General features: G+C 44.6%; 1 protein-coding gene across 1 annotated transcript; it reads right to left on the minus strand.

The window, feature by feature from the left end:
* Window positions 1-370: 370 nt before the first annotated feature.
* Window positions 371-17,985, minus strand: T265_10361 (hypothetical protein; the record flags this gene model as incomplete). Its single annotated transcript, XM_009176712.1, has 12 exons — window positions 371-580; window positions 1,529-1,590; window positions 2,369-2,566; window positions 7,998-8,059; window positions 8,835-9,024; window positions 10,611-10,672; window positions 14,123-14,243; window positions 14,289-14,375; window positions 14,424-14,502; window positions 14,555-14,634; window positions 14,677-14,794; window positions 17,930-17,985. The coding sequence occupies 12 exons, from the start codon at window positions 17,983-17,985 to the stop codon at window positions 460-462; spliced, it is 1,236 nt and encodes a 411-aa protein (XP_009174976.1).
* Window positions 17,986-18,394: the final 409 nt, after the last annotated feature.

Genomic DNA, 18,394 nt, shown 5'->3' on the forward strand with positions numbered 1-18,394 from the left:
GGCTAATTAGTGTTGGAAAAACAATATCAAAGTCAGAGTTGTAATCGTCAGTGACCTCTGGCAGGATCAAATGAATAGGGAATATCTGCCAAGAAACCGACCAGCTCGTTGGGCGAGTGATCTGGTTCGTCTACTATCCGTAAAACATAGTGACGCTTCAAAAAGAGAACGATGTCAACAACTGAACCGTTTTTCAAGACCTGAGGGGTAGAATCCTTTTCTCGGAGGGTCACTGGAAGTCTCAGCACAACCCAAGCAACCGAGATGAGCAACAATGTGAAACATGTAACATGAGAAACGAGGTTTTACAACAAGAGAGAGAACGAACAGCATCTATCTTAGTATAGGCTTTTTTATCGTTTTAATGTGAGCGAACGTGACCAGTGTGAAAATAGAGACGATGATAAGTTACTCAGTTATGTGCAACAATGTCCAAGGAATTTCTTGACATGGCAGTGTTTACTTTTCAAGCAGGTACTTTGTATAGAGGGAGATCTGACTGCGTGTAGTATCCAGAAGGAACGGGACGGAGACCAATTCACTGAATCCTTCCTCAATTTTTGGAGGTTGTTGTTTAGACCTATCGGAGGGGATAAGAAAGTTACCGGTAAATTTGATTCAAATAGGCATAAAAACCCACAGTCCCCTTGAGTTTCTTTTTTAGATCTTCGGAGAAGGGGGCAGCTGAATATAAGACACCCAAGGGCGGAACGAACCCGTAGTTCGGTTATGTTATCCTTTGGATAGTTATGAAAGTTTTGATTAGGAATAGTACTTCACTCGCGAGCATACGTCAACATATACGCCTGGTTTGGCATAAACAGACGGCATCTAAATGTGCCCATGCTGAGTTCATAGCCGGAAAGCCGTAGAAAGTATCGCTCAAAAATCATGCCGAGTCAACTCACGATGATAACTCAATGTAATACCTGGTCAGGTTCTGTCAACTGTCAACAAAAGCGCCGCTTTATCGATGTATGCATCTTTATGTGTGGAACGATTAGTACCTGGTTAGGGTTGACAGGTTTTCCCGCATGTTGATTGGTGCACAGACGTGTGCACACACCGTTCACTGATTTTGACCATTATTTTTGAGGTGAAAAATCCACATGCACTTATCATTCAGGTTGCCCATGTATGTTGAAAAAGGAAACACATAGACCCACAAGTGCACGAAAAGGAGTAGCGTTATTCACTAGCAAGCACGATGTAGATGGAAACAGTAAGGTCAGTCAGACGTGCCGGTCACGTGGCGCTCGCGCCAGTATTTTCATAAAAATGTCACCTACAACGAATGGGTACAATCAAACGGCAGTGGTGCAATTTATTCTAGCCAGTTGGATTGCAAAAATTCGACGAGAACTTTGATCACAATGCAATTCCATCCAAATGTTAAACCACTTAGGGATGCTTTTTCGAAGAAGAACAGGCAATCATAGAACATTAACTGCTGCTGTTTCCCGGTAAACTCATAGAAAATGCAAAATTCCAGAGGGTGTTAAGTGAACGAATTAGGTAACAGACTTACTTTAACATATTGAAAACCATGCTTCCGATCGGAGCATGCTTGTTATCAGTCAGGACACGAAACTGTATAAGACACGAAAGAAACAAAATTTGACAAATACACTCGCACATCAATTTGGTTTTCACAAGAGGATCAACTGAATCTCTTGTTCAAGCTGAGTCTCCCCTTATGAGTGCTGTTGTAAAACACATTAGTTCGCACGTACATTCTGGTGTATACAAGAAAGGTAGATCGTGTGAGAAAATTGAAACGCAACATTGTTAGTTGGACGTCCAAGGTTGCTTCAAGTAAATGTGAGGAGGCGAGATGGCCCGGAGGGTCCGTGGTTCGAATCCGACCTCCGCCACTCGACTTCCCCTGTCTAGGATTGGGCAACCTGGCAGTATCCCAGCCCTCGTGCTTCCTTCGGGTAGCATGGCAGCTAGGCACCGGAAGGGTGCTACAGCTGAACGCTTATCTTTTTATTCTTTATAAGTAAATGTGAACGAAGTAACAACGAAGAAGGATGCTTGTTTTCAAACAATCTGGCAGTCCACGAACTTTCGAATACCTAGTTTATGGGAACTCGTATCTAAGAGGTCCCTAATGAAATTCCGAGTATCCAGCAAGGCTGCGAAATATCCGGCTTCGGGCACTGTTCGGATGACTTAGTTATAACTGTTTATTAATCGGTTGAGAGGAACTCCCAAATATTGTACAAACTCTAACAGAGGTAGATATCTTGATGTCTGCTCCAGTCATAAAAGCAGTCGACCCCATGGATGTGAAGATAACAATGCGAATTTTCTTAACGCGGAAAACACGAGAGCTGCAATCATAGTCACAAAACGCGAAAGATACCTTCTCATTGTGTAGGGCATGCTCTAGTTCGGTTTGCATGATGAAACAACGGATGGGGATTCCAGCAGCTTGAGCAATCTTTATGTAGCGAGCACGCGATTCTCGGTCCATATTTGTGTTGTCCACAGCGACTGGAGTACGCCTAGCTACGGCCTCTTCACATGCCTTCACGCATTTTTGCCAGGTTCCTAACACATCCTGAAGTCAAGAAAGGTAATATGTTAGAAGAGTTAATCCACATGGCTTTGAGTTGGAAACTACTGTCGCAAAACTGTTTTTGTCTGTCCCAACTAGATGTGCGCATACAGTGATGCTACCCAATAGGGAATGCCTGAAAGGTGGAAGTCCCAACCAAATGGTTCGACCCAGACTCCCGTTTCAGTGAGAGCTGGGGTGCGTCGGAGACTCAGACAGGCTGCTTACCCTAAACGTGAAGCAATATCTGCCATAAACGCTGTGAAGAACCGGGTCAGTGGGCGATACATATTCGGGAACAAGTCATGAGTAGACAGCCCCAGTTGTCCCCATCGGATCAAATCGGGATTTGAATATCCCAGTATTATACGATATTACATAATCATTCCATTTTCTGACGACTACCCGCCTGATATTGTCATCCTAAAGGGTGACGGCATTAATAACTGCAAACTTAATGGAATGTTACCCATTACCGCATTGACGGTGGGTTACTGGGCGGTCCCCAGTAACCTCCATAGTGGTATGTTGGGGAAGGTTCGGTTAGAAGTTGAAAGAACTGACGGACGACGCTGGTACTTTGATGACAAACAGACAAGCAGTGATGGTGCTCATCGTTACACCATCATGTTTAGACCGACTGATGGCTTGTGACAGGCCACTGAACGCCCACTAACTATATCTACCTATTGCTTTCTTAAACGACTGTTCAGATAGCTATTCCGGATGTGTATCCTCAGTGCAGCACTCAGAGAGCCGCTGAAAAAAGAGCTTGTTGTAAGAATGTCCCAATCAGTAACTGACTTCCTTCGCCTTTGCCAGTTCTACCTTATTACCTGATTAGCGTTCATTCCTGCAAGTATCATTGCTTTCATCCACTACCTGTAACATGTACAGTTATAAAGACAGATCAACTCAGATCAACTGTGATTCAGTAACGGTAGGTTCTGAGCGACTGCTGAGCATTGTGATGAGTATATTTACCAAACGTGTACCATTTCGTTCGCTATCAGACTTTTCCCACCAATAAACTCATCAAAATCTCTACAGAGACATCGCGCAAGTTTTGCTCATTGAAAACTCACGGTTGTCGAACGTTATGTCAACAACAGACCAGCCTACCTGAAACACTCACATACTAGTATCACTGTAATACTTGCTGCATAGAGCGGAAACAGGTCTTGAAGGCAGTCAGTCTTGACTTGTTGTTGCTGTCATAAATCCTCCACCTTCAATTAGGTCGATATCAGTTGTTACTCCAAATTGAACCCACGTGCCAGTCAGATGATTTATCCGCCTGATCGTCTGAGCATTCAATAAAGATTGCTCGCATATCACTCACTCACTCACTGAACGGTGCTTGAGATTTGGGTGTAACAAGGAGTTTAATGTATCAACTCAAGGGGAATCACCGGAAAATGTACCTTAGTGGTTGGCTTGGCTCTGACGGGAGCGCGCCTGATGGAATGAATGCACGAATCTCAAACGCCCGAATCATGTTTGTTAATTTGCCTCACTTGTGGCGTAAAAAGTTATATCACTGGGTCTCAAGGATCGTATGCATCAGACTACAGCAACGGCTGTATTGTATGGTTGCTAGGTCACCGCGGGCAGATGTGAGGCGCCTTTATATTTTGACCACCGATACGAAAAACGCATTGCTGGTGTCGGATGGCGTCGAAAAATTCGTAACGAGGTAACTAGAAAATAGGTATTTGGTTGTGCGGCAGGTACTTCAGCCGCGGAAAACATCCAACACCATCAACTGCGGCGGCTCAGCCATGTGCTACGCATTTCGAAACACTATTTGCCAGAACGAGTGTTGTTCTCCATGTTCTCTTTGGAATGGCACAAACCACGAGGTGTACAATGTCGTACTTGGCAGAAGGGCTTGAAAGAGGTTCGGGTGTTTTTGGTGGGGTACTCTTTGCAGGATGGATTCTTTATGACCTTTCCTACGTTTGGCAGAAACTGCAAGAAATGGCTGCTGGTCATTGTCGGTGGCATTTATGCTGTCACATTGTCTGACCGAGTGCTTGGAGGTGTAAGCATCTCAGAATGCTTATGATCAGTCAGTATCAGGTCCACTCCCCCCACACTCTAAGGCCTTAAATACAATTACATAAACTTTGTGGTTGTACGGCAGTGAGGTATGAGTGATGTTGTTGTCTCTGATGTGGATGATGCATCAATCCTCCGAGCTTCAGTTTAAAGTGGCTGTTGATTCCCCCTGTGAATCAACGGTGAACAGGGGTAACTTTCCTTGTTTTCTGACTACTCATGAGTAACTGCTTATAACTCAGTAATCGATGTCAACATTTTGTTACCCGTCTGTCATTGCCTGCAACTTTGTCTCGATTGCACCAATTTTGAGCGTCCACTCCGATGGAGAAGGTCACCGTCCGGGTGTCGAACCCGGACCCTCCGGACGGCAAGCGAACGCGCTACCAACTGGATCGAACTAACGTCCGAAGGGCTGATTATTTTGTATTACCCATGTATCACGCCTGCCAGATATAGGCTTTGCTGAGCTTTGTTTTAAACGGACGAAACCGCGCAATCTGACCTGTCGCGCGACACGAGCGGCTGCGTCGACGCCGACCGAAAGACAGTCCCTCACATCCCGAACGTACTGACTCCTGCGGCGTTACGGCCAAGTCACACTGTCAGACTGCCCCTGTATGTATGTTGCCCCTATAGAAATCCGTGCTGCGTCAGTGACTACTTCCCGCTCCTGCTGATTGCGTCATTGTTGATTGTATGTTTGCTTAATTCATGATGCTTACTGATCCGTTTGTCTGTAGAACCAGTTCCTGTCAGTCCTCAATATATCATCTGCTGCCCCACGTCTGTCTGCTCCTATTGACTACTGGCTAATAGTCGCAATCGTCCTGTGAGATCCATAAACGTCCGGACCTTACAGTGGCTTCAGTGCATCCCGCAAATAAAGGTATGTTTCGGTTTATTACTAGGAAAACTGGATGTTAAGCCAGCTATTCCATGAAAATGATAACTTAACTAATTTGATCTACCCCCGGTTAAAAGGCAGCTGAGATGTTAACGGAAAACGTGGCTTTATTAACACTTGACAGATATGACTCAAAGAAAAACCTCTTGAGAGCCATCAAGGTGCGAATTATGAACTCTTGCTGCTCATAACCACTCAATATCACCAACTGAATAGATTTCAATTCACTAGACAGCCGATCTAGAGCCTCAAACGGCGCTTACCAAAAATGATATACTACTTGTTAATCACAACGGCTCAGCGTCTTTAACTTTCCAACTGCTAGAGAGCTATGAAACCTTTATCTGAATCCAAAAGACTCGTCAGCATGGCCCAAAATGTGGGTTTTAGGAAATTTAATTGGAGTGAGAGTCGGACAGTCGTCACGTGATATAGTCACGCTACTGATTCTAGGATGATGAGCTCAGCCCATCTTCAAAGTTGTATATTTATCACACGAACAAAAGAAGTTGATGGGTAACCTTCGTTCGCTATTCAATATGGCCACTTTCAGAGTATGCACCTATGCGGTTCGACGTTACTTAGGCTACAGCAATTAACGTTCAATAGAAAGGTCACGCAGAAAATGATCGCAGCGAAATCGCAACGCACGTTCCCCGCAGGAGATGAACATCGGCGTAAATAATGACACTTAACCACCAAACTACCCCATGTGGGAGAGAATGGGGACTCAGAACAAAAAGCTCATAAAATAAGGCGTATACCGTTTCAAACAGCAATGAAGTAAGCACATTTGAGCATCATGTCGAGTAAGATGCCAGCGTCCGTTCCCGGACGCTTGACTTCATCCAGCTGTTTGGTTTCGCACCCCATTACCCTCTTCTTATAGAATTTGACAAGATGGAATAAGGTGAACGGGTCGATTTGAACATGAGTGGCTTCCACAAGGCGATAGAGTTCAAAGCGAAGTTCCAGACAGTCGGTGAAGGGAACACAAAAGGTCGGTAAGTCACTCGAGTTGCAGTAAGATGGGTGAGCTTAACAATATCGAGTGCATCAGCGAGGGTGGGAGTGGCAAATAATTTGACAATGGAGCGCGTAGTGCAATGTAAGGGTACGATCATCGGACGGGTTTATTCGTGGCCGCTTCTTCTCAGAAGGTTGAGGTGGTCCGGTCAAGTGTTCGAGTCAGACCACTTGTAATCATCGATGAAGACGCACAGGGAGCAAGTACTGGAGGGGCCAGATGGCTCAGTGGTTACAGCGTGAATTTACTGACCGGAAGGTCCATGGTTCGGATCCGACCTCTGCCTCCTAACTTCCCCTATCTAGGCTTGGGCAACCTGACAGCATCTCTGCCCTCATTCTTCCTTCAGGTGGCATAGCAGCTAGACACCGGAAGGGTTCTACAGCTGAACGACTTTCGACTCGACTTCTTTACTGGAGGAAACCAAACTGACGGGTAGTAATGATACCTAATTAAGGTGTCCAAGTCGTTGGAGCAAATCTGTGTACCAGAACGAAGGTAGTTTTCTTGAAGTATGACTCCTGTGCACTTATAGCCCACTTCGTGGTATGATTTCGCAACAACGGAACATTGAAGTAACCGGTGGAACGGAGGCTCGCTTGGCGCTTTGTTATCTGAGGCAAATTTCCAACCTGTGCATATTTCTTAGGGTTTAGGGGCCAATCTTCTGAAAAGACTACTCACCATATGGCAAAAGCTACTGAACAGACGCTCTACAAGCTCACTGGGTTAGACTTCATATCGAAGTCATGGGATAGCAAGTGTGTGTGCGAAAACAATATGGAAGATATTGTGCCAAGTTGTGATTCTATGTGAAGGTCCCGCGAGCACCAATCAAAAAAGCAAACAGTTCACCACGCTGTGAAGTTGGAGACAGTACATAATATACCGTCGAGCAGCCACCTGGAGAATGTGGTGACAATACCAATGGAGATATCATTAGTACACAACGAGAAACGACGAGTGAACTTGCCGCTATGTACCCTTACGATTGCGAGTACCTAGTGAGGAGTTTGATAGTTGTTCTATTATGATACCCAAAGCAGGATATCTTCATTTGTTCCGTTGACGGGTAACTGAAATGAGCAGCTGGGCATCACACACCAGTACGACACGAATAAGCCAACCCATCTACAAAATATTTCCTGTTAGTATCGTGGTTTACTGCTAAGAAGCGAATCACATGGAAATAAAGTTATCCCCATTCGGCGAGGGCATCATCAGAATAATAAACTGTCGGTCTCATAAAACTTATCTTGCACCGTAATGGATCATCTGGAGACGTTGATAGGTCCCTATGGGTTAGCTCTACAACCACCTCGTGGATACAGTTGTCTCCTTCTGGAGAAACTGAAGGAATCAAGTAAGTGTGTTTTCTGGTGGGGTCGGTGTCGTTACAGGCTCGTGCCATAAACTTTGAGTGATTTATTCGGACTTACTCTGCTCACGACTGTATAACCCAATGGTGCCAGCGTCTTCTGACAAAAATACGACTTTCCAGCTAAAACAGAAGAGAGAACGTGTAACCCGTATCAAACGGCCAGTAAAATATTTAACAACTAGGTTGGCTACACTTGGTAACGGATTTTATATTTTTTACCGGTAATGTGCTGGAATATTGGTAGCTCTGGTGCATTAATCGGTAACTGATTGGGTGCAGGGCGAACAGATCAACAGCCACCTGATCAATTGGCAATTATTTTTATCGTTTAATACGTGGGCATGAGCTGGAAAAGGAATTACACAATCACATACTATCAGTCGAAGGCGACTTTGTCAGTCCACATTCTGAGGCACGTCAGAAAAAATGACCAAATTTGTTTAGGAATGCTCTTGAGTGCAACACTCACCTAAATCCACCAGGAAATACGACAGTCTTCCAAAACAAGAGAAGACCATATCTTGAAGTACACAACCATCTTGTTATAGCTTACTTTAACATACCTCCGATTAGATGGACCCCTAGGAGATGAAAACTCCAGCACACTGAGATATGCTCATCCTAAAGAGACTACACAACACTGTCCTGTCTGTTCTATACATACATATACGCAAGCTATTACATGAGCAAAAGTGTATCGTTGGCAGCAACTGTGATTCCTCGCTCATATGTGAGCTTATGTTTCCGAGCCTTGGGGGTAAATATCATATTGTTAGGTTAGGATGAAGAATTAGTAGACCTTAGTCTATGGCACATCTGAGTCAATAACTGGGCTGTGCATTCCAATAAAGTTCTGAAGACCAATGGGCACAAGCAAGCAGTTGTGGAAACTTACAAGCAGGATAGCCTACCATCAAGATAATTTCCGGAGTTTTAGGTCGTGACAGAGGGGGCATTTTGGTCCCCGAACCTTCTTTTAGCACAGAGTGTGGGTTGAATTTGGGCAAAACAAAATTCTTCGGAGCTGGTTGACCGTACCAAAGTTCCTCGGGAGTTCGAAAGGGCAATCCAACGTTTAGAGCAAACTGATCAAAAAAATGGAAGTGATTAGGACCAAACGATGCTCAACGGAACAAAAGCTAATCGGGCTTGGCAAACAATCTACCTAAACATGATGCGGTGTTTCGTCTATCTCGCGGATCCGCCGTGGCACCTTTGTCTTTAATTCCACTGAGTATCTGTGCACGCCAGTATCAACAGTAGGACACCATATACACATCCACTTTCCGATTACCTTTCTAGTGCGATTGAATTTACCCACATCAATCACAGAGAGAATACTGTGATTGAAATACACTAAGGACTTACCCACCTCGTAATATGCTTACGAATAAGTGAATGATCGCGTCTGATCAAGTACGGCATTCACGAAACAACCAAATCTGAAACAATTCTGACAACGAAAAACCCGTGAAATTGCATACAACTCCATGTGTGTTTGTCCTGTGCAACGTGGGACTAATGCGACAAACTTTGAATGGTTTATATGCACTCTTAATCTGTTATTAGAAAGATAAGGAGAGCTATCGAAGCTACCTCTATGAAATCCGACCGGCGCAAAACAACCACGCCAGTGACGATTGAATTAGACCCCACTTACTGCGTCGCTGCTGTGTAGATGGACGCCAAGACCGAGCTATGGGGAAGCTCAATAAAGGGGAAGCGGTGCCATCCAACCTCTGCTGTGTAGTAAGTTAGCTGAGTAAGTTAGCAGATCATCGTCAAACTATTTATCATAAATAACCAACACGCCGTATCAGTAGTGGGGCCGACCTGATAGCTTTAGGAAAAAGCGTCTGTTCGGGCGCATATTTGCGCTCAATCACTGTGATGCCTAGGATATTCGCGGACTTTGGTGGGCAAAAATGTGCCCCTCTTGGGAAAGGTGGAGTCATTGTTACTTCAGAACCTTTTCTCTTTGCAGAAGCATTTTTATTTTGTAGAATCCTTTTTACAAGACAGTTGGCATTCATCTATGATAGAAGTGGCACCATAGCTGAGTAAGAAATGCGGCGAGATGGACCAATTGGTTACAGCACGAATTTACTGACCGGAAGGTCTGTGGTTCGAATCCGACCTCCGCCACTCGACGTCCCTGTCTAGGTTTGGGCAACCTGGCAGTATTCCAGCCCTCGTGCTTCCTTCGGGTGGCATGGCAGCTAGGCACCGGAAGGGTGCTACAGCTGAACGCTTCCCCTGTCTAGGCTTGGGCAACCTGGCAGTATCCCAGCCCTCATGCCTCCTTCGTGTGGCGTGGCAGCTAGGCGCCGAAAAGGTGCTACAGCTGGACGGCCCGAATAAGTACACTTAAGACTGAAGAAGTGTCGTAGGGCAAGCGATGCATATAATATATGCGATGCCCTTCTCTTCTGGAGCGTGCTGATAGCCATCAGAATCACATGAGCCCATACAGTTGATAACTTACATACGATATTAGTTTACTGAGCGCCAGATCACACCCTTCGAGGGTTGATATTCAACCAGTCAGCACAGTTGTACAGTCCTAAATGAAAATTTTATTCTAATGACTAGCCAGGCAAATGGAGGAGACTTGCGCTGACTACTAATAAGAAACGAAGCAGATGGAGGAATTATAAGGCAACCAACTCACCAAGCGATCGGAGCAAGAGAAATCCTTTTTACGTGAACCCTCAGCTGGACGACCAGCAGCATCTAGAAATCGAATAAAAAACGAGAAAAGCTGAAGACAGATTGTGAATGGGATTAAATATGAGGTAGCCTGAGCAGTGTAGACCAGCTATAGGGGTATAGTTAACACAAAAGATCTGGTGGTAGAATCGACGAAATAAAAAACGACCGAACCTCCTGAAATATTTCCCTCCGTCCGATGAAATTCACTATTGGGAAAATGCCACACACCTCCCCCCAAAACGGAAAAAGGAATCGAAAAATTTGTGGTACTTTTGATCTGACTCCTCCTCCGAAAAGAACCAACTCTTCCAAAATCTGAATACCATTTGGTACGCCAGTATATTGTTAGCCGGCTAGCTTGAGCTACAACGTCCGCAGGTCAAGTTTACCTCTATGCTGCTCCAAGATTGAGTGGGCTCAAACCCTAACCTGATGATTGAGGATGAAAAGATTGAAATAGTAGACAAATTTGTCTACATGAGCAGCTGTGCCAGTCCTGGTGGTCACGCAAAAGACGATATTTCTATCCGGATTGGAAAGGCTAGAGCAGCTTTTGTGAACCCGCATTACCTGTGGCGTAGGCATGACATCAGCTTATCTGTCACGGGTCGAGTTTACAATGCTATGCTGCACTCCATACTATTAGATGGGTCAGAAACCTGGTCATTAAACACTGAAGACTTCAGAAGACTTTCAGTGTTTGACCATCGATGTCTTCGGAGTATTGCCTCAGTCTGGTGGGAAAACCGGATTACCAATGTTGAAGTGAGTCGAACGACTTTCGGTAGGAATAACTTGCCTAAGGTAGATGAACTGATCAAACTGCGTAGGTTGTGTTGCCTTGGCCACACTCTCCGTATGCTAGTCGACCGACTTCCTCAGGGGGCTTTTTTTGCACAACCACGTGAAGGGCGCAAACGAGTCAGTGGAGGTCAAACTATGAGTATGAAAGTCACTACCAGCAAACTGAGCTCTGGTGGTCATTGCCGTCTCCCTGGATGGGGAACCCAAGAGGGGGCATACCAATGGTTAGAGGCATTGCTGGACATGGCCCAGTCGCGCCCTCAATGGCGCTGGTGTATTTATCTCTCCACTACCAGTCTCCCCAATTAAAAGTCCACAGACGATCCTGTGTTTACGCATCATTTATATCAGCTACCAACTTCAGTAGGCAGCTACCTATTCCATCTCCCAAAAATTTTCGGTGAACGAAACTGTGATGGCTATAACCACTGTACAGCAAGTGCACGCGTCTTGCAGCTGATGATGATGTTACCTCCTAACGAGCTTGGCAACACAACTTTCTATACACAAGGGTGTAATACCACGGTCTGCCAGTTTAGCGGCAATTGTTTTTGCGGGCTCCATCACTACGCGAAAGCTCAGTTGTGTGACTGGTAATACAGATGACATACACAGACAATAATATCATGAGGAATAAAATGTTCCTCAAATGAAGATCCATCGGAGAGGCGTCACGAGACACTACTGAGCTAATCTTAAGCGATTAGGATTACGGCATCGCCGAAAAGTGATGAAGTCATTGTAATCACTGAATGTCGTTTCCTGAAGATCTTGTGCATTCCAATTCGCACAACACTAAATCCATATGGTAAACGTAGGGATGATTACTTTGCCTGCGAATGCGCCAAAGACCCCCTGGTGGGGTAGATAACCCTTAACCCCAGCAGAAGGCTATCAAGCCGTCTTTTTAGGGTAAATGAAGGCGGAAAAGCACCAGGATGCCGATAATTTAGGCTGTTTTTACACTTTTTCAAAAATCGACAGTGAATTCAAGACACGACTATGAGGTATGAGGTGGACGTTACTCCCTCTTGTTGTGGATTGCGTTTGACAAGTGACAAGTGGCAGGTACGTTAGTATTGGTTTATTAGGGAATTTATATGTACTATTTTATCGGAGAAGTGTCCCTTACATGGTGCTAGACATGTGCGAAAAGCAACGAATCAAACTGCTTCAAAGGAAGGCAAGACAACGAATGGCAATCAAAAGGATGTTTGGACGACGCGGAAGACTACAGAATACTTGTTTGAATCAAGGAGATTGCAGGAACAAATTTAGAGTTCTAACACTGTCCTGTGAAAGGACTTTATTCCGAACGCGGTCAAATAGTGGAAGGATGATAAGAAATATAAACGGACAACGAATTTCTTAAAAAAGGTGAGTGGTCGACCTGGAGTTTACTCTGCCTATTCGTACAAAATGGGGTTTGGTCGAGTCCCGCGAATAGGGCACCCAGAAGGGGTCACTGTAGTCAGGTCCCGAGGAAGGCCCTATTGAAGGGACCACTGTATATACCGGCACTTTTTCGTGTGTCCGACAAGCAGTGGTCGGAAAACCATTGACTCCCGTAGCGGTCCTTACTTTTTCAAAGCACACGCGGACATAGGGAAAAGTGGGAGGTCAAAGTTGCGAGATGGAAATTAGTTCGCACTAAAACTTTCACGAGATTTCATTCACTTCCAGGACAAAACACATGAAAATACAACAACGAAGGGGGAAAACAACACTAAACTCGTCAAAACAAGGTCCCATATTCTTCTGAGAGCTAGATTTCTATGTTACCACTAGGCCCTGAATACAAGCAAACTCGTGACTGTGGCCTATTCGTAGGCCGTTAGAGGCATCAGTAGTTGAATACAGTATGCGGTCAAGAATCAGTAGGTGGTCATCCTAGTGTTAAATCAGTAGGTGTGGATCGTATTTATTTTCCGAAATGACGATGGCTGGAGTTTTGGTTGATGCTTGACAGCATACTGCTGATGATATGTCGAATATAGGAATGTCCTGGGGAGCTCATTATGGTCCGGTTGTTAAAGGCCAACCGAATGGCCGGAAGGTTCGTGATTTAAACCCAACGCCGGCATCTCAACTGCTCTTGTCAAGGCCTTGGCAAACTGAAGGTGTCTCGTGCTTTCTTTGGATGGCAAGGCAGATATGCACGGAAGGGGTGCAAAATCTATATGTTCATCATTATAAATATCATTAAGAACGCCCTGGAATTTGTTTCAAGTACCTCAAGCAAGTACAATGTGGATGAAGGCACCTATATCCTCCTGCCAGATTCCCTTCGAACCGTTTCTACGGAGCACATCTTTTTCGCGGAAGATACTTGCAACAGATGTGGGAAAGCTAACATTCTAATCAGCAGGGAGTGATCGCAATTCGATAAAGTAAACAGAAACAATGCTTCCATTATTATCCTAGGAGAAAACACGGTAACATGATTTGATGGAAACGATACAGCAAGCTTACGGGGATCTTATCGTCCGAGTAGAGGTAGCCCTCGAAAAAAAATGAATGGATGTGAAAAACTTTACCGCATGTCTTGTGATCCAGACATTGTCCTAACAGTGACAGGCAACAGTCAGGTAAACAAAGGCGCCAACGGAATGCCTGGAGGAAAACCAACGAAATGGAACACCAATTTGTCTACGATACCCAACTTACCACCACAATAAATTGATGCCAATTTGTCTATTGGTATACCGTCGTTCCCCTTCTCTTCCAGCTGTTCCCACATACCGATCATTGGTTTCCGATTTCGATCCGACAAGAGAGAGAAGAATGCCTAAGACAAAAAGCTAGTCAAGATGAACACTGAAGGAAAGCATACCTGCAGGGGCACAGTCAGCTTAAATGCAATGCTTTCAAACTTTCGCTGGAATCCAGCTACGTCCAGATAACCCATTGTGATGCCTGACTAGCGGTCACCAAATATACAAGTCATAGAATAAGATTGAAAATTCACCTGATTAGAGAGAATGACGATCTTAAAACCCTGAGCGTGGTACTCCTTGAGTTTGCTGACAACCCGGTCATTTAGCAACCTTGATGAGTACCACGTTATTTGGTGGGTTTACATGGTAGGGAACAACGTACTTCCAGTCATTTGCATCCTTTGGAAAGGTTTTACCAGAAGCCGTCGTGATGAGGGTTCCGTCCATGTCGAAACCCATGATCTACGGAGATTTTGTCCAGCATATGAAAGTATATGAATTTACCTTGGAACTGGATTTGCAATCAGGATGTGTGTAGATCAGTAAAGATTTGGTCACTTCCCAAAATCTACTGATCTGGCCGTTACCGTTGAGTTGTGGGGGAACCAGAGTGGTTTGAAGCCTGTACAAGAAAATGGTTATAAAACACTTTAGTTCCCTAGTAAGCTCGCCAAGAAAGACCCCCAAACTAGGAAGGCTACGGTCTGTTTCGCGACGGGCTAGAATTATTACCTATTGAGGGGCGGCCCATCAAATTTCAATAAGCACAATCACCTCTCGAAACGCAGATCCCATCCTCGGCAAAGACCAGGGTAAGGAGCTCACGAACAGGGTTTCCTTACATTTCAGGGCTAAATATCTGTACAACACGCTAAATGCTCACTGGGTTTGATCCCAAGACGATCGGAAGCCAAGTGTACTGAAGTTTAGCCCTCTTTAGATAACGTTAGTGGATAGGCTTAATAATAAAGAACTCAAAGACCGAACCAAAAGTGCTATGTAGTGAGGGTAATTCCAGTAACAGAGACAAATATGCATGGAGAGAAGCTAAGAAATAGAGGAACCTATTGTTCTTCCGAAGTACACATCAACGCATATCATCCTTCAAAGTTTCGCCGTATCATTACCGTAAATTCAGATATCTGGGAGTCATCGTTAATTACGGTGATTGCTGTCCACGCCCACTAAAAATTTTCGCCACTAAAGGCCTCCACCGCCTGAGCGATCGGACACAGTTGGTCATTATGGTAAACTGCTACAACAGCTTTGTACCTAATATGTAGCAGCTAAAAGCAATCAATTTAGACAGTCTGTTACGCAGGAAAACGAATTTCAGAAATCAAAAAGTAGGCTCCCTATTGGGAATGCCCTATCCCACCTACCAAAATGCTTAAGTTGAATATCACCTAGAAAAGTCTGTGTAATAGATACAGCTACTGCGCTTACCCGTCCTCTAAATGAATTCTTTTAGATTTGCCCTGACTTGAGTTAACTGATAAGTTAGCCTTGAGTACACAGACAGCACCGTTTGTTGAGAGATTTGCCATTTGGAACTGACCAACGCCAATACGGCTGAAGGATGAAAAAACAATTCACTCGTCCAATACGCGTGATTGTATTAGTTGTTCCATACGAATATGTCTTCACAGTCTTCACCACAAACGTTGTGTTAGTAGGTATGAATCCTGAATGTTCAACAGCATTTGAAACATTCACCTCAGGCCTCTCCCCTGTCCCCCTACTCCCGGGAGAAACATCTAAATAAAATGAAAATTTAGTACCTGAGTGCAAAATTCATAGTGACCATCCTCCCACAAAGACAGATTTAGGGATCGCCAAGAGATTTCCTCAAGGAGAGGTTACTACACCATGGCCTGACCATAACAATTACATCAGAATGGGGGAACTGTTCAGACAAAATCCAAAACGCATTTGTGATTGTCTATCGTACGTGGTTCGCTCTCGTACAATTGTCCAGCGTCGTAATCCATGAGCCATAGACCAAATATGCAGCTCAGCACATCGCTTCCAATCCATCGGACACGCAGGACGCTTCGTTGATTAAAATCAGGAAAGAAACGCGAGTGACATTTTGGTCACCTTCTTGCAAACCGATTGTTTTGCATCAAACGCAGACGTGCAAAATAGTTAGGTTGGACAATGCCTTCCATGGGCAGTGAACGACAACAGTAATCGATGCAATATATCCTGTACCAAAACGAAGCATTCAAGTACCTTCGTGGAGCTGAGATCTGATAATTTTACCCATAGAGAGGTAGGGTGACTATGATTCAACAAAGAGGATACGTGCTGTATAGAGCTATGGATCCCGTAACAAGGTATGATGGATCCAGCTGTCATAGTTTTACTCGCTGAGGATAAGGAGAGTAAGGGAATGAGAGCCACACAATGGAGACAACATTCAATTTGCTCGTTTTGTCAGGCGAAGCATGGAGTAGGAGAGTTACACGCGGTAGGCAACAGCTTCGTTAGCGTATCATGGGTTAGCTGCACCTAGATCTACTGCATTCAGTACACGGTTAGGCGAAGACAACGCGAGGCAAGCTGTCCTATAACATATCGCGATATATAAGGTAGAACTGCAAGCACTCGTAATTCGACTCTCCACCTGTCGTTGGACGCTTTTGTCAACATGTACCAATAAGAGTAAAATAATGAAAACAGCAACCCAGGAAAATCCTGTCGTCGATACACAGTGCTCACGGTAAAACCGCGCTCCATCCAAAAGGTCATACAAATAGTGTTCAATTGAATGGAGGACGTCGGATATACAGCATATGCACAGTCCGGTGGTTACAGACACGAATAGCCACGCCAACTAAGTGACGCAACAAGTAACGAACCACATGCACCACTGTTGCCCCTTTTGCTAGTCGTTTTCTAACCACTTTGTATTTGGTTAGCGATCCTTAATATAGCTCGACTGGCAAGCACACGGAAATTTTTTGGCCCACCACACAGACTCTCCTTACCCAATGGGATGATTTAGCAGTTGCTACTAAGTGAGGGCCGACATTTTTGACAAATCACATAGTTTCAGCAGCATCGATAGGGAAATTAAGGACAATTGTCACTTTAGTGTTATCTGACCTTCGAAAGGTCAGGGAGTAAGCTTACTGACCAGAGAGTGGTCCCGGCTTCTTCGCTAGCTAGTTTGATTCGCTAAGAACTCCTAAGGAGTACGGCACCACGACAGCGGGAGGATGGGGCTGGCCATAGGGTAGGATAAACTTAGCTATAAGGACCGGGAAGACCGCTAGTCAATGACATCAATCAACACGAATACGGTCAGTTCCAGATGAAATCATGCTTCCATCGATATGGACAAAGTAGAGTGCAGTTGTGAGATCAGTCGTTTCTGTTTATTGGCCACACTTCACCGGATTGAGAATTCACTACTTTGAAAATGTAACCGTAAAAAGCGGAGATGATGGGAGGTATTGCCTTCGACAAAGACGAAAAAATCAAGCTAGTCACTCAATCTCCGATGATGATGCGCAAGTGGATGCCGCCGGTGAATAATTAGTCTGTATCTTTGCCAGGTTAGGTGGCTTCACTAACAGCTACAAGTTAAGGTCTTGTAAGACAGGTGCGTTTGTCCCTTCGGGGCCGTTTAGAAGGACTTATCCGAAGTGGTCTCCCGAAAAAGTGCATGAAACCAAAGAATTAAAAAGCCCCCGGGTATGAAATGCGATCTTTGGAATTCATTCAAGAGCAAAGGCATTACAAAACTTACATTTTAGGTGTCGGACCCACTGAGGAATTCGAAGCAGATGGGCGCTTCCCCGGCATTATGAGTTAGGAAACTTCAAACCCACTATGTGAGTATTAAGTAGCAAAAGAAAGCTGACCTGGAACGTGAAAAAGCATGAAATTGGAAAAATGGATAGTGTGTCCAAGTATGAGGAACGAATGAAGCAAAAACTGTTCCAAGAACACGAATATTTTACTGTCTCATGTCCTCTCACATTGTGAGGATTGATTTCAGGCCACGACGGAGGTTAACATACTGGGCGAACGAGCAGACGTTACCAAAGAACCATACTGTGGTGAACTGTCGGCTGACTAAAGCAAGACATTGGATTCGTTTCACAAACACCATGGTCCATGTGAATGATTACATCAATTTTGTTGAAGATTACCTTCAAAAGTAACCGTTACTTACCCATAATTAGCTAGGAAGATGCTACTAAACTGTGGT

The sequence above is a fragment of the Opisthorchis viverrini genome, assembly GCF_000715545.1.
Source record: "Opisthorchis viverrini unplaced genomic scaffold opera_v5_355, whole genome shotgun sequence".
Lineage (NCBI taxonomy): Eukaryota > Metazoa > Platyhelminthes > Trematoda > Opisthorchiida > Opisthorchiidae > Opisthorchis > Opisthorchis viverrini.